The following is a 14,137-nucleotide window of genomic DNA, read 5'->3' as shown; positions in this document are numbered from 1 at the left end:
TTTGTGTGTCTCGTACATTTCATCTTAAGCATGGTTAAAAGCTTATGATGCAACCTACAAGTAATAGCTAGCCTGCTATGATTGACTTTGAAGGCTTGTCAGCTGAAAAGTGGTATCTGGAATTTTGTTTTTTTATGTGATGCAAGAACTGCACTTACCTCGTCTCCTCCATATATGATTATATGTTGAAGAAAATCTAAATTAATTGGCTTTCATATTTTGGATTTTAAAAGTGTGTGTGTGAAATTAAAACCTTATGTAAAATGCAGCTTCCTGTCCCAGAGTCCTTCCCTCGCTCCTCCCAGTAAATAGAAGATACATGGACAGCGTTGTCAGGCAACAGTGCTGAGTGATCAGCTGATAGCTGGAGCTCATGGAGCGTCATGTGTCCTACCCCTGGTCTCACAGGAGCTTAGGGCCGTGCTGGTCTCACCACCACAGGAATTGAACTCTAATAACTCTTCTAAGTCTAATACAGGACCACCAGGCTCCATGGGTCACTCTTACAGGACTACAGGGCTTAACCGAGCCACTTATGATGAGTTAACTGCTGGGAACTCTCTGCACAATAGTGGGACATGTCCGAAAGGTAAGAGGCAACTAGCACCCATATAACGTGTTCAATATAGACAACTACAGCCAGGAATTTCTGATATTTTAAATTAATAAATTGCTTTCATCTACCTTCAAAGTTTTATTTTGACTTTTTGACCAATTTCATTTCCAACTACAGCCTACTGACTGAATTATGGAGTTCCTGGCGGCTACTGATGTTGTCCCATGAACTGGGCCAAATTTAAACTAACCGTGGCTGCTCAGGTGTCGACTACTGCTATGGCAACGGGTGCTAATCAGCTCTGTCAGGCCGGTTCTCTGTAACTCAAACCAGCAAGGCAGTGGTCAGTGTTTCACAGCCGGACTTTTGTTTCATCCCGCCCCGTTCATGCATAGGGCAAATGTGGGTAACCTGTTGTTACGTGGACAGATAGCTGTGAACCTTGTAAACATGTTGCAGACATTTGTAACGATCCGTACGTGTTACAGACAGATCTACTTCAAAACAGGTATAATAAGTGTAAGCCCACTGGAAGTGTTTGTATTGTAACTCGTACATGGGTATAATCCTCCAGCTACGGAATTCCTGACCAAGCCTTGCTCAAAGATCTGGAAATGGTTCCCCGGGCGGGGAGTGATAACTCCCCCTAAGGAGATTCTCCAGTGGCATTTAAGGATGGGTCACATGCAGAGGACAAGTTTCCCTATGGGGACCATAAACTGTACCTTACCGTACATATGTGTTGCAGACATGCCTAACTTGTTAACATGTGTCCAATAAATGTGTTACTCAATCATACTTGTTTACCCAGTCACATGTTACAGACCGTTGTAACCCATTCCTGCCATTTTGTACAGATAAGTGTAACTCGTTCACGTGTTATAGATATGGGCGGGTGTAACCCGTTCATATTTGTTATAGACAGATCAGATGTAACGTGTTCACATACTACAGACCAGAGTAACTTGTTTGTATATTACAGACAAGTGTAGCTCATTGACACTAGACATGGTATATTAGTGATGTTGGTGAGTTTTCCTGGATATCAGATTGGTCCAATACTGAACATTTTGCAGATTAACAATTATATTTTTTCATGTGTCATTTCCAGTTTGTACTCTTGTGCATCAGATTTTAACAGCTTGAGGGAACATTGATAGAAAAGGGGCTAAATATATGGGTAACATAATAATGTTATTTTATACCCCAGGGCCCAGATTTAAAAAAAAGTTGTTATTTATAAAAAAAAAGGGAAAGGTTCATTTGTGAACTATAACTTAATATAAATGTATGGTCTTGATCGGCATCAACACATATCAGTTATCTGCCACAACAGCAAGGCAACAGGTGTAACATGTTCACATGTCACAGACAGGTGTAACATGGTCACATGTCACAGACAGGTGTAACATGGTCACATGTCACAGACAGGTGTAACATGTTCACATGTCACAGGCAGGTGTAACATGGTCACATGTCACAGACAGGTGTAACATGTTCACATGTCACAGACAGGTGTAACATGTTCACATGTCACAGACAGGTGTAACATGTTCACATGTCACAGGCAGGTGTAACATGTTCACATGTCACAGACAGGTGTAACATGGTCACATGTCACAGACAGGTGTAACATGTTCACATGTCACAGACAGGTGTAACATGTTCACATGTCACAGGCAGGTGTAACATGGTCACATGTCACAGACAGGTGTAACATGTTCACATGTCACAGACAGGTGTAACATGTTCACATGTCACAGACAGGTGTAACATGTTCACATGTCACAGGCAGGTGTAACCTGCTCACATGTCACAGGCAGGTGTAACATGTTCACATGTCACAGACAGGTGTAACATGGTCACATGTCACAGACAGGTGTAACATGTTCACATGTCACAGACAGGTGTAACATGTTCACATGTCACAGGCAGGTGTAACATGGTCACATGTCACAGACAGGTGTAACATGTTCACATGTCACAGACAGGTGTAACATGTTCACATGTCACAGACAGGTGTAACATGTTCACATGTCACAGGCAGGTGTAACATGTTCACATGTCACAGACAGGTGTAACATGTTCACATGTCACAGACAGGTGTAACCTGCACACATGTCACAGGCAGGTGTAACATGTTCACATGTCAGAGACAGGTGTAACATGCTCACATGTCACAGACAGGTGTAACATGTTCACATGTCACAGACAGGTGTAACATGTTCACATGTCACAGACAGGTGTAACATTCTCACATGTCAAAGACAGTTGTAACATGTTCACATGTCACAGGCAGGTGTAACATGTTCACATGTCACAGACAGGTGTAACCTGCTCACATGTCACAGACAGGTGTAACATGGTCACATGTCACAGACAGGTGTAACCTGCTGACATGTCACAGACAGGTGTAACATGGTCACATGTCACAGACAGGTGTAACATGGTCACATGTCACAGACAGGTGTAACATGTTCACATGTCACAGACAGGTGTAACCTGCTCACATGTCACAGACAGGTGTAACATGTTCACATGTCACAGGCAGGTGTAACATGTTCACATGTCACAGACAGGTGTAACATGTTCACATGTCACAGACAGGTGTAACATGTTCACATGTCACAGACAGGTGTAACATGTTCACATGTCACAGACAGGTGTAACATGTTCACATGTCACAGGCAGGTGTAACATGTTCACATGTCACAGACAGGTGTAACATGTTCACATGTCACAGACAGGTGTAACATGTTCACATGTCACAGACAGGTGTAACATGGTCACATGTCACAGACAGGTGTAACATGGTCACATGTCACAGACAGGTGTAACATGTTCACATGTCACAGACAGGTGTAACATGTTCACATGTCACAGACAGGTGTAACCTGCTCACATGTCACAGACAGGTGTAACATGTTCACATGTCACAGACAGGTGTAACATGTTCACATGTCACAGACAGGTGTAACACATTCACACATGTCACAGACAGGTGTAACATGTTCACATGTCACAGACAGGTGTAACATTCTCACATGTCACAGACAGGTTTAACACGTTCCCATGTCACAGACAGGTGTAACTCGTTCACACATGATACAGACAGGTGTAACAGGTTCAAACATGTTACAGGCAGGTGTAACATGTTCACATGTCACAGACAGGTGTAACATGTTCACATGTCACAGACAGGTGTAACATTCTCACATGTCACAGACAGGTGTAACATGTTCACATGTCACAGGCAGGTGTAACATGTTCACATGTCACAGACAGGTGTAACATTCTCACATGTCACAGACAGGTGTAACATGTTCACATGTCACAGACAGGTGTAACATGTTCACATGTCACAGACAGGTGTAACATTCTCACATGTCACAGACAGGTGTAACATGTTCACATGTCACAGACAGGTGTAACATTCTCACATGTCACAGACAGGTGTAACATGTTCACATGTCACAGACAGGTGTAACATGTTCACATGTCACAGACAGGTGTAACATTCTCACATGTCACAGACAGGTGTAACATGTTCACATGTCACAGACAGGTGTAACATGTTCACATGTCACAGACAGGTGTAACATTCTCACATGTCACAGACAGGTGTAACATGTTCACATGTCACAGACAGGTGTAACATGTTCACATGTCACAGACAGGTGTAACATGTTCACATGTCACAGACAGGTGTAACATGTTCACATGTCACAGACAGGTGTAACATGTTCACATGTCACAGACAGGTGTAACATGTTCACATGTCACAGACAGGTGTAACATGTTCACATGTCACAGACAGGTGTAACACTCTCACATATCACAGACAGGTGTAACACTCTCACATGTCACAGACAGGTGTAACATTCTCACATGTCACAGACAGGTGTAACATGTTCACATGTCACAGACAGGTGTAACATGTTCACATGTCACAGACAGGTGTAACATTCTCACATGTCACAGACAGGTGTAACATGTTCACATGTCACAGACAGGTGTAACATGTTCACATGTCACAGACAGGTGTAACATTCTCACATGTCACAGACAGGTGTAACATGTTCACATGTCACAGACAGGTGTAACATGTTCACATGTCACAGACAGGTGTAACACTCTCACATATCACAGACAGGTGTAACACTCTCACATGTCACAGACAGGTGTAACATGTTCACATGTTACAGACAGGTGTAACTCGTTCACACATGATACAGACAGGTGTAACACGTTCACACATGTCACAGACAGGTGTAACACATTCACACATGATACAGACAGGTGTAACATGTTCACATGTCACAGACAGGTGTAACATGTTCACATGTCACAGACAGGTGTAACACTCTCACATATCACAGACAGGTGTAACACTCTCACATGTCACAGACAGGTGTAACATGTTCACATGTTACAGACAGGTGTAACTCGTTCACACATGATACAGACAGGTGTAACACGTTCACACATGTCACAGACAGGTGTAACACATTCACACATGATACAGACAGGTGTAACAGGTTCAAACATGTTACAGGCAGGTGTAACACTCTCACATGTTACAGACAAGTGTAATACAGTCACACATGTTACAGACAGGTGTAACACGTTCCCATGTCACGGACAGGTGTAACACGTTCACACATGATACAGACAGGTGTAACACCCTCACATGTCACAGACAGGTGTAACACGTTCCCATGTCACAGACAGGTGTAACACGTTCCCATGTCACAGACAGGTGTAACACATTCACACATGTCACAAACAGGTGTAACACGTTCACACACGATACAGACAGGTGTAACAGGTTCAAACATGTTACAGACAGGTGTAATACAGTCACACATGTTACAGACAGGTGTAACACGTTCCCATGTCACAGACAGGTGTAACACATTCACACATGATACAGACAGGTGTAACAGGTTCAAACATGTCACAGACAGGTGTAACACATTCACACATGTCACAGACAGGTGTAACACTCTCACATATCACAGACAGGTGTAACACTCTCACATGTCACAGACAGGTGTAACATGTTCACATGTTACAGACAGGTGTAACATGTTCACATGTTACAGACAGGTTAAACACGTTCCCATGTCACAGACAGGTGTAACTCGTTCACACATGATACAGACAGGTGTAACACATTCACACATGATACAGACAGGTTTAACAGGTTCAAACATGTTACAGACAGGTGTAACACTCTCACATGTTACAGACAGGTGTAATACAGTCACACATGTTACAGACAGGTGTAACACCCTCACATGTCACAGACAGGTGTAACACGTTCCCATGTCACGGACAGATGTAACACGTTCACACATGATACAGACAGGTGTAACACCCTCACATGTCACAGACAGGTGTAACACGTTCCCATGTCACAGACAGGTGTAACACGTTCCCATGTCACAGACAGGTGTAACACGTTCACACACGATACAGACAGGTGTAACAGGTTCAAACATGTTACAGACAGGTGTAACACGTTCCCATGTCACAGACAGGTGTAACACATTCACACATGATACAGACAGGTGTAACAGGTTCAAACATGTTACAGACAGGTGTAACACTCTCCCATGTCACAGACAGGTGTAACACTCTCCCATGTCACAGACAGGTGTAACACATTCACATGTCACAGACAGGTGTAACACGTTCCCATGTCACAGACAGGTGTAACACATTCACACATGTCACAGACAGGTGTAACACGTTCCCATGTCACAGACAGGTGTAACACATTCACATGTCACAGACAGGTGTAACACGTTCACATGTCACAGACAGGTGTAACACGTTCACACATGTCACAGACAGGTGTAACACGTTCACACATGATACAGACAGGTGTAACACGTTCACACATGTCACAGACAGGTGTAACACGTTCACACATGATACAGAAGACAGGTGTAACACGTTCACACATGTCACAGACAGGTGTAACACGTTCACACATGTCACAGACAGGTGTAACACGTTCACACATGTCACAGACAGGTGTAACACATTCACACATGTCACAGACAGGTGTAACACGTTCACACATGTCACAGACAGGTGTAACACGTTCACACATGTCACAGACAGGTGTAACACGTTAACACATGTCACAGACAGGTGTAACACGTTCACACATGATACAGACAGGTGTAACACGTTCACACTTGTCACAGACAGGTGTAACACGTTCACACATGTCACAGACAGGTGTAACACGTTCACACATGTCACAGACAGGTGTAACACTCTCACATGTCACAGACAGGTGTAACATGTTCACATGTAACAGACAGGTTTAACATGTTCACATGTTACAGACAGGTGTAACTCGTTCACACATGATACAGACAGGTGTAACACGTTCACACATGTCACAGACAGGTGTAACACATTCACACATGATACAGACAGGTGTAACACGTTCCCATGTCACAGACAGGTGTAACTCGTTCACACATGATACAGACAGGTGTAACACGTTCCCATGTCACAGACAGGTGTAACACGTTCACACATGATACAGAAGACAGGTGTAACACGTTCACACACGATACAGACAGGTGTAACAGGTTCAAACATGTTACAGACAGGCGTAACACTCTCCCATGTCACAGACAGGTGTAACACATTCACATGTCACAGACAGGTGTAACACATTCACACATGTCACAGACAGGTGTAACACGTTCACACATGTCACAGACAGGTGTAACACGTTCACACATGTCACAGACAGGTGTAACACATTCACATGTCACAGACAGGTGTAACACGTTCACACATGTCACAGACAGGTGTAACACATTCACACATGTCACAGACAGGTGTAACACATTCACACATGTCACAGACAGGTGTAACACGTTCACACATTCACACATGTCACAGACAGGTGTAACACGTTCACACATGTCACAGACAGGTGTAACACATTCACATGTCACAGACAGGTGTAACACGTTCACACATGTCACAGACAGGTGTAACACGTTCACACATGTCACAGACAGGTGTAACACGTTCACACATGATACAGACAGGTGTAACACGTTCCCATGTCACAGACAGGTGTAACACATTCACACATGTCACAGACAGGTGTAACACATTCACACATGTCACAGACAGGTGTAACACATTCACATGTCACAGACAGGTGTAACACGTTCACATGTCACAGACAGGTGTAACACATTCACACATGTCACAGACAGGTGTAACACGTTCCCATGTCACAGACAGGTGTAACACGTTCACACATGTCACAGACAGGTGTAACACGTTCACATGTCACAGACAGGTGTAACACGTTCACACATGTCACAGACAGGTGTAACACATTCACACATGTCACAGACAGGTGTAACACGTTCACACATGTCACAGACAGGTGTAACACGTTCACACATGTCACAGACAGGTGTAACACGTTCACACATGTCACAGACAGGTGTAACACGTTCACACATGTCACAGACAGGTGTAACACGTTCACACATGTCACAGACAGGTGTAACACGTTCACACATGTCACAGACAGGTGTAACACGTTCACATGTCACAGACAGGTGTAACACGTTCACACATGTCACAGACAGGTGTAACACATTCACACATGTCACAGACAGGTGTAACACATTCACACATGTCACAGACAGGTGTAACACGTTCACACATTCACACATGTCACAGACAGGTGTAACACGTTCACACATGTCACAGACAGGTGTAACACATTCACATGTCACAGACAGGTGTAACACGTTCACACATGTCACAGACAGGTGTAACACGTTCACATGTCACAGACAGGTGTAACACATTCACACATGTCACAGACAGGTGTAACACGTTCACACATTCACACATGTCACAGACAGGTGTAACACGTTCACACATGTCACAGACAGGTGTAACACATTCACACATGTCACAGACAGGTGTAACACGTTCACACATGTCACAGACAGGTGTAACACGTTCACATGTCAGACAGGTGTAACACGTTCACACATGTCACAGACAGGTGTAACACGTTCACATGTCACAGACAGGTGTAACACATTCACACATGTCAGACAGGTGTAACACGTTCCCACATGTCACAGACAGGTGTAACACGTTCACACATGTCACAGACAGGTGTAACACGTTCACACATGTCACAGACAGGTGTAACACATTCACATGTCACAGACAGGTGTAACACGTTCACACATGTCACAGACAGGTGTAACACATTCACATGTCACAGACAGGTGTAACACGTTCACACATGTCACAGACAGGTGTAACACGTTCACACATGTCACAGACAGGTGTAACACATTCACATGTCACAGACAGGTGTAACACGTTCACACATGTCACAGACAGGTGTAACACATTCACATGTCACAGACAGGTGTAACACGTTCACACATGTCACAGACAGGTGTAACACGTTCCCATGTCACAGACAGGTGTAACACGTTCCCATGTCACAGACAGGTGTAACACGTTCCCATGTCACAGACAGGTGTAACACGTTCACACATGTCACAGACAGGTGTAACACGTTCCCATGTCACAGACAGGTGTAACACGTTCCCATGTCACAGACAGGTGTAACACGTTCCCATGTCACAGACAGGTGTAACACGTTCCCATGTCACAGACAGGTGTAACACGTTCCCATGTCACAGACAGGTGTAACACGTTCCCATGTCACAGACAGGTGTAACACGTTCCCATGTCACAGACAGGTGTAACACGTTCCCATGTCACAGACAGGTGTAACACGTTCCCATGTCACAGACAGGTGTAACACGTTCCCATGTCACAGACAGGTGTAACACGTTCCCATGTCACAGACAGGTGTAACACGTTCACACATGTCACAGACAGGTGTAACACGTTCCCATGTCACAGACAGGTGTAACACATTCACACATGTCACAGACAGGTGTAACACATTCACACATGTCACAGACAGGTGTAACACATTCACACATGTTACAGACAGGTGTAACTCGTTCACACATGTCACAGACAGGTGTAACACATTCACACATGTCACAGACAGGTGTAACACATTCACACATGTCACAGACAGGTGTAACAAGGTGTAACCATGTTGAAATGTTTGTGTTGTTGCAGTTCCTCTGGTGTGAACACTCAGAGCAGTAGTTTGCCCAAGTCCCAGTCGTCGCAGTGCTCAGAGCTCGCTGGCACCTTCACTCCTCTGTCTGTGGAGCGCAGCCCGGACTCTGGGCTCTTAGCCACACCTGTGAGTACCACACATGCTCCTGCAATCCCACCGTCTTAAAGAACATGTAGTATAGTCTCCCTCTCAAGTTCTCAGAGTCTACTTCAAATGTTGATGTCAAAAGCTGGTGCCCTGATCTTCTGTTGAATTAAGATTAAGGTATAGGCCTACCTCATTGTCCCCATGAGGGGGCGCCATGCATTTGACCCATCCGTCAATTCCACTGGGGTAATTTATCAGGAACAGGGATTCTCTGTGTTTAAAGTCCATACCACACCTTTACTATTAACAATAAACCATATCATGCTAGTAGGTAGTAGGTAGCTATTGCTTAAACCTTAAACTGCTTTGCTGGTCACATTATTGTAAACAATGTTTTTTAAAAGCAAAAATAACTGTTTTGGGAAAGACTTGGTCTGGTTCACAGATGCTCAAAGTGGTTTTCTCCTGGAAAAGGTCTGTCTCTTATTTGTGTCAAGTTGTTATCATTTGTGGGCTGTCGTGTCCTTCTCTGTGCCCCAGGTCACCCTTGAAATCTTGATCTCAATGAGGGAATATATAATAATTTTTTCAAAACTCCTCCTCACCCCCCACGGGCGGTCTCTCCCTTCAATCTCGGGTCCTCTACCAGAGGCCCCTGGGAGATTGAAGGTTCTTCAGTATCTTTGCTGTTTCTAGCACCGCACTTTTCTGGACCGAGATGTCTGATGTTTTTCCTGGGATCTCTAGCCACTCCTCCAGTTTGGGCGTCACTTCCACAAGTGCTCCAATCACTACGGGCACCACCAATACCTTCACGCTCCAGGTCTTCTCCAGCTCCTCTCTGAGGCCTTGGTATTTCTCTAGTTTCTCATGTTCCTTTTTCCGGATGTTACCATCCCATGGAACTGCAATGTCCACCACCACGGCTTTCCTCTGACCCTTGTCAATTACCACTATGTCCGGTATATATATTTATGTTTTTTATTTTCAAAACCACCAAATGAAAGAGTACTTGCACCAGAAACTCAACATTAGTATTCTGAATATATAATATATTCTGAGTAAAGTGGACAGCATGCTTATTTCCTCTGCCACTCTATGTGCATGGTAATATAGACCCAGAGTGCATTGTGGATGTCCATTCAGCGAGGGTCAAGTGAGGTGGTAACAGACTGATGTCCACTCACAAAGAACAGTGTAGTGTTACAGACAGGCTAAAGGTGAGCATGTTCAGGGTCAATGGGGTTGTAGCCCTATTGTTACCCCTTTTTGTGATACGACAAAAACTGTGAAAGTGCTTTTGTTGAAGATTTTATATTTTTAACATGCCAATGTAAACGTCCAATGTTATATTTTGGGATATGTATATGTATATATATATATATATATATATATATATATATATATATATATATATATATATATATATATATATATATATATATATATATATATATATATATATATATATATATATAAATAAATGAGATATTTCCCTCAAATCCAACTTTTTTTTTCTTAGCTTCCATCCAGTCGTTTCCAGTTTGTGTCATGGCATCGCCTGGAGCAGTGTGATGTGACCGGTGACCAGCTGACCTGCCCCCGAGTCAGAGAAGGTCATCAATCTCACCAGGAGAATATCAAATACATATTTTGTGATACAGACTACATGACTGCATACTTGTCTGTAAAGGTCCATCTGATGAGGAGTTATTTGAAAGAGTGGGTCATGAAGTGTCTGTGGAGAGAGGAGCCAGGAGGAGGAGAGAGGGAGAGGGCCAGAGCTGGGAGGAGAGACTGCAGGAGAACTGGGAAAACTGTGTGGTTTGTACATTATGATATATTTTATTATTTGTAAATATGTACATTTTAGAAAAATTAACAGTCTTCTTTTCTGTCATTTCAGGAGTTGAACCTGTCCTACCAGGATTTAGGCGATCCATACCAGAAACAGAACTTCATCCGCATTCTCTGTCGGCTGATCCGTGTGGAGAAACTACAACTGGTTGACAATTCGCTGACTGATCTAAGCTCTGTACGGCTGCCAAGGTAAAGACTGCAATGTATTATACTGAACAACTCAGAAAATAATAATCATGCTTGTGAGTTATGTAGAGCTTAAACAAAATACAAATCTTTAAACGGCATTATTCATTCCATTCGGTGGTGGTACGCTTGCTACATCTGCCCTGGGGCAGACTGACAAAAGTGAGGCTGCCAATCTGCCCCGCAAATAATAAAGGAATTCAGCCAGAAAACGTATAAACAGACTTAGTTCGGTGGTGCAGAGATGGAGTGACTGTTGGTTGAATGTTGGAACACCAGGTTCCACAGTGGAGCAGCAGTGGCGCTAGTACAAATTGTTGTTGTGTCTTCAGGCAAGGCACTTCACCCACATTGCGTCCCACATGTGGCGACAGCCTCACTTCCGTCAGTCTGCCCCAGAGCAGCTGTGGCTACAAATATAGTTCATCACCACAGACTGTGGCGCGATTGAACAATGTAATGTAAAGCATCTTTAAATGTTTAGAAAAAGTGCTCTATAAATCAAGTATAACATTTATTATTATTCTTGTTCCACTGCAGTTGTGGATATTAAGCAGCACGTTTCCTAAACAACAGGGGAAAAAATCAAAAGAGAACAAGCTTTTAAATAAATGGCTTGAGAGGTGATTTGTTGAGGTGCTGTAAATATAGGACTATGTCCTATATAATGAGATAGTGTCAGGGTTGAATCATCTCATCTGATTAAGGGCGTGTGGTGGTTTGACTCCTGAGCGGGCTGGGGGCTTTTTGTGTGGAGTTTACATATTCTCCCAGTTTCCTCCAGGTGCTCTAGTTTTCTCTACCACTAAAACATGTACAATCAAGACCAGGACTCCCATGTCAAAGAGAATCCAGTTCTCAGTGGGATTATCCTGTTAAATAAAGGTCCAAACATGCACTCCTGGAAATCACAACTGAACATAGGCTGATAGTAGCTGTCATACTGGGGACACATCATATCATACAGAACTCTTTTGGACTCACTGCAAACTGGTTTTAGTTGTATAATCCGGGCTTTGCAGTTGTGGATAGATCAATTGTCAACAGTAGAACATTCGATTTGAACATGTATGTTGATTGGGTAATGTTTATGAAATACGTAAGAAAAACCCTGCATATACTAGCTTTAAATGTGTGTGTATCTTTAAATGTCCAGGTGCCGAATCCTAAACCTGCACCGTAACCATCTGGTGTGCCTCCGTCTGCTGCCAAAGCTCCCGGCGGTGGAGCACCTGTGTCTGTCGGACAATGCCATCTCGTCCCTGTCCGGGCTGGGAGCTCTGGGGAACAGCCCTCTGCGCTCTCTCACCCTCAGCCACAACCCCGTCACCTTCAGCCCACACTACCGCGCCCGGTGAGTGCCCGCTGACCAGGAGGTGCACGAATACATACTCACACGCATGTATTTGAGTCTGATGACATATGTGCTGCAGGGTTTTCTCCTGTTTGCCAAAGCTAGAGGTGCTGGATGGGATTTCCAAGCTGCCAGAAGACTGTGTGCCATCTGCACCACAGCCCTCCGAGACCACCGCCACGTGCAATATTTTATAGTCAAGCATTTGTTATATTTATTTTAAGTGTAAGTATTTGCACTACTTGAAAAATGGTTGAAACCGTATTTTTCTATTTTTAAATCAGGTAATTGTTTAATGTTTGTATAGCTTTTTTTTTAATAATAAATGGATAATCATCATTTGGTTGCTTTTTGAATAAATAATTTGAAAGAATAAAAAATGGCGACTGACTGTTTTTGCCAAACACTCAGAGATTATGTGGATTGCAGTTTGAAATAATCTAAAATTACATTTTACATTTTTACAACATTTGTCATGTAACTGTACTTCTTTTCTTTCCACCACTGCTTATATTTATGTGATCGTGCTGATACTTAGTTATGAACAATAAAATAACTATAATAAGATCATAATTTTACATATTTGTTCATCGTAAATCGCAATATTGATCTAAAACGTCTTAGTAATAGTAACTTCCTGTTCAAATCTGCAGATCTGATAAGCATAGTGACATTTCACTGTAACAAGCATCAGATTGTGGTTTGCATATTTTAAAACTCTACATGTATCACTCGGGGTAGTATTTTCAAATGATTGCAACTAAGTACAGGGCTGTGGGTGAATATAGGGGGTAGGTGACAACAGGAATTTCCAGAGCAGGACAATACAAGATTACTCAAACATGCAGGAATCAATCAAAATACAACTTTGAGTAAACTAATGACGAGGAAACATCGTTGTAACAAG

General features: G+C 43.2%; 1 protein-coding gene across 1 annotated transcript; it reads left to right on the top strand.

Moving 5' to 3' along the window:
• Positions 1-401: 401 nt before the first annotated feature.
• Positions 402-13,487, top strand: LOC140370534 (uncharacterized). Its single transcript, XM_072457709.1, has 7 exons — positions 402-589; positions 9,740-9,869; positions 11,353-11,446; positions 11,524-11,654; positions 11,737-11,879; positions 13,033-13,230; positions 13,310-13,487. The coding sequence occupies exons 1-7, from the start codon at positions 579-581 to the stop codon at positions 13,425-13,427; spliced, it is 825 nt and encodes a 274-aa protein (XP_072313810.1). The 5' UTR covers positions 402-578; the 3' UTR covers positions 13,428-13,487.
• The last annotated feature ends 650 nt before the right edge of the window (positions 13,488-14,137 follow it).

The sequence above is a fragment of the Eucyclogobius newberryi genome, unplaced genomic scaffold, assembly GCF_026437365.1.
Source record: "Eucyclogobius newberryi isolate DKJ021-1_F unplaced genomic scaffold, fEucNew1.0.hap1 SCAF_10, whole genome shotgun sequence".
Lineage (NCBI taxonomy): Eukaryota > Metazoa > Chordata > Actinopteri > Gobiiformes > Gobiidae > Eucyclogobius > Eucyclogobius newberryi.
Note: the sequence above shows the minus strand (reverse complement) of the source record. Positions and strands in the feature narration are given on the sequence as shown.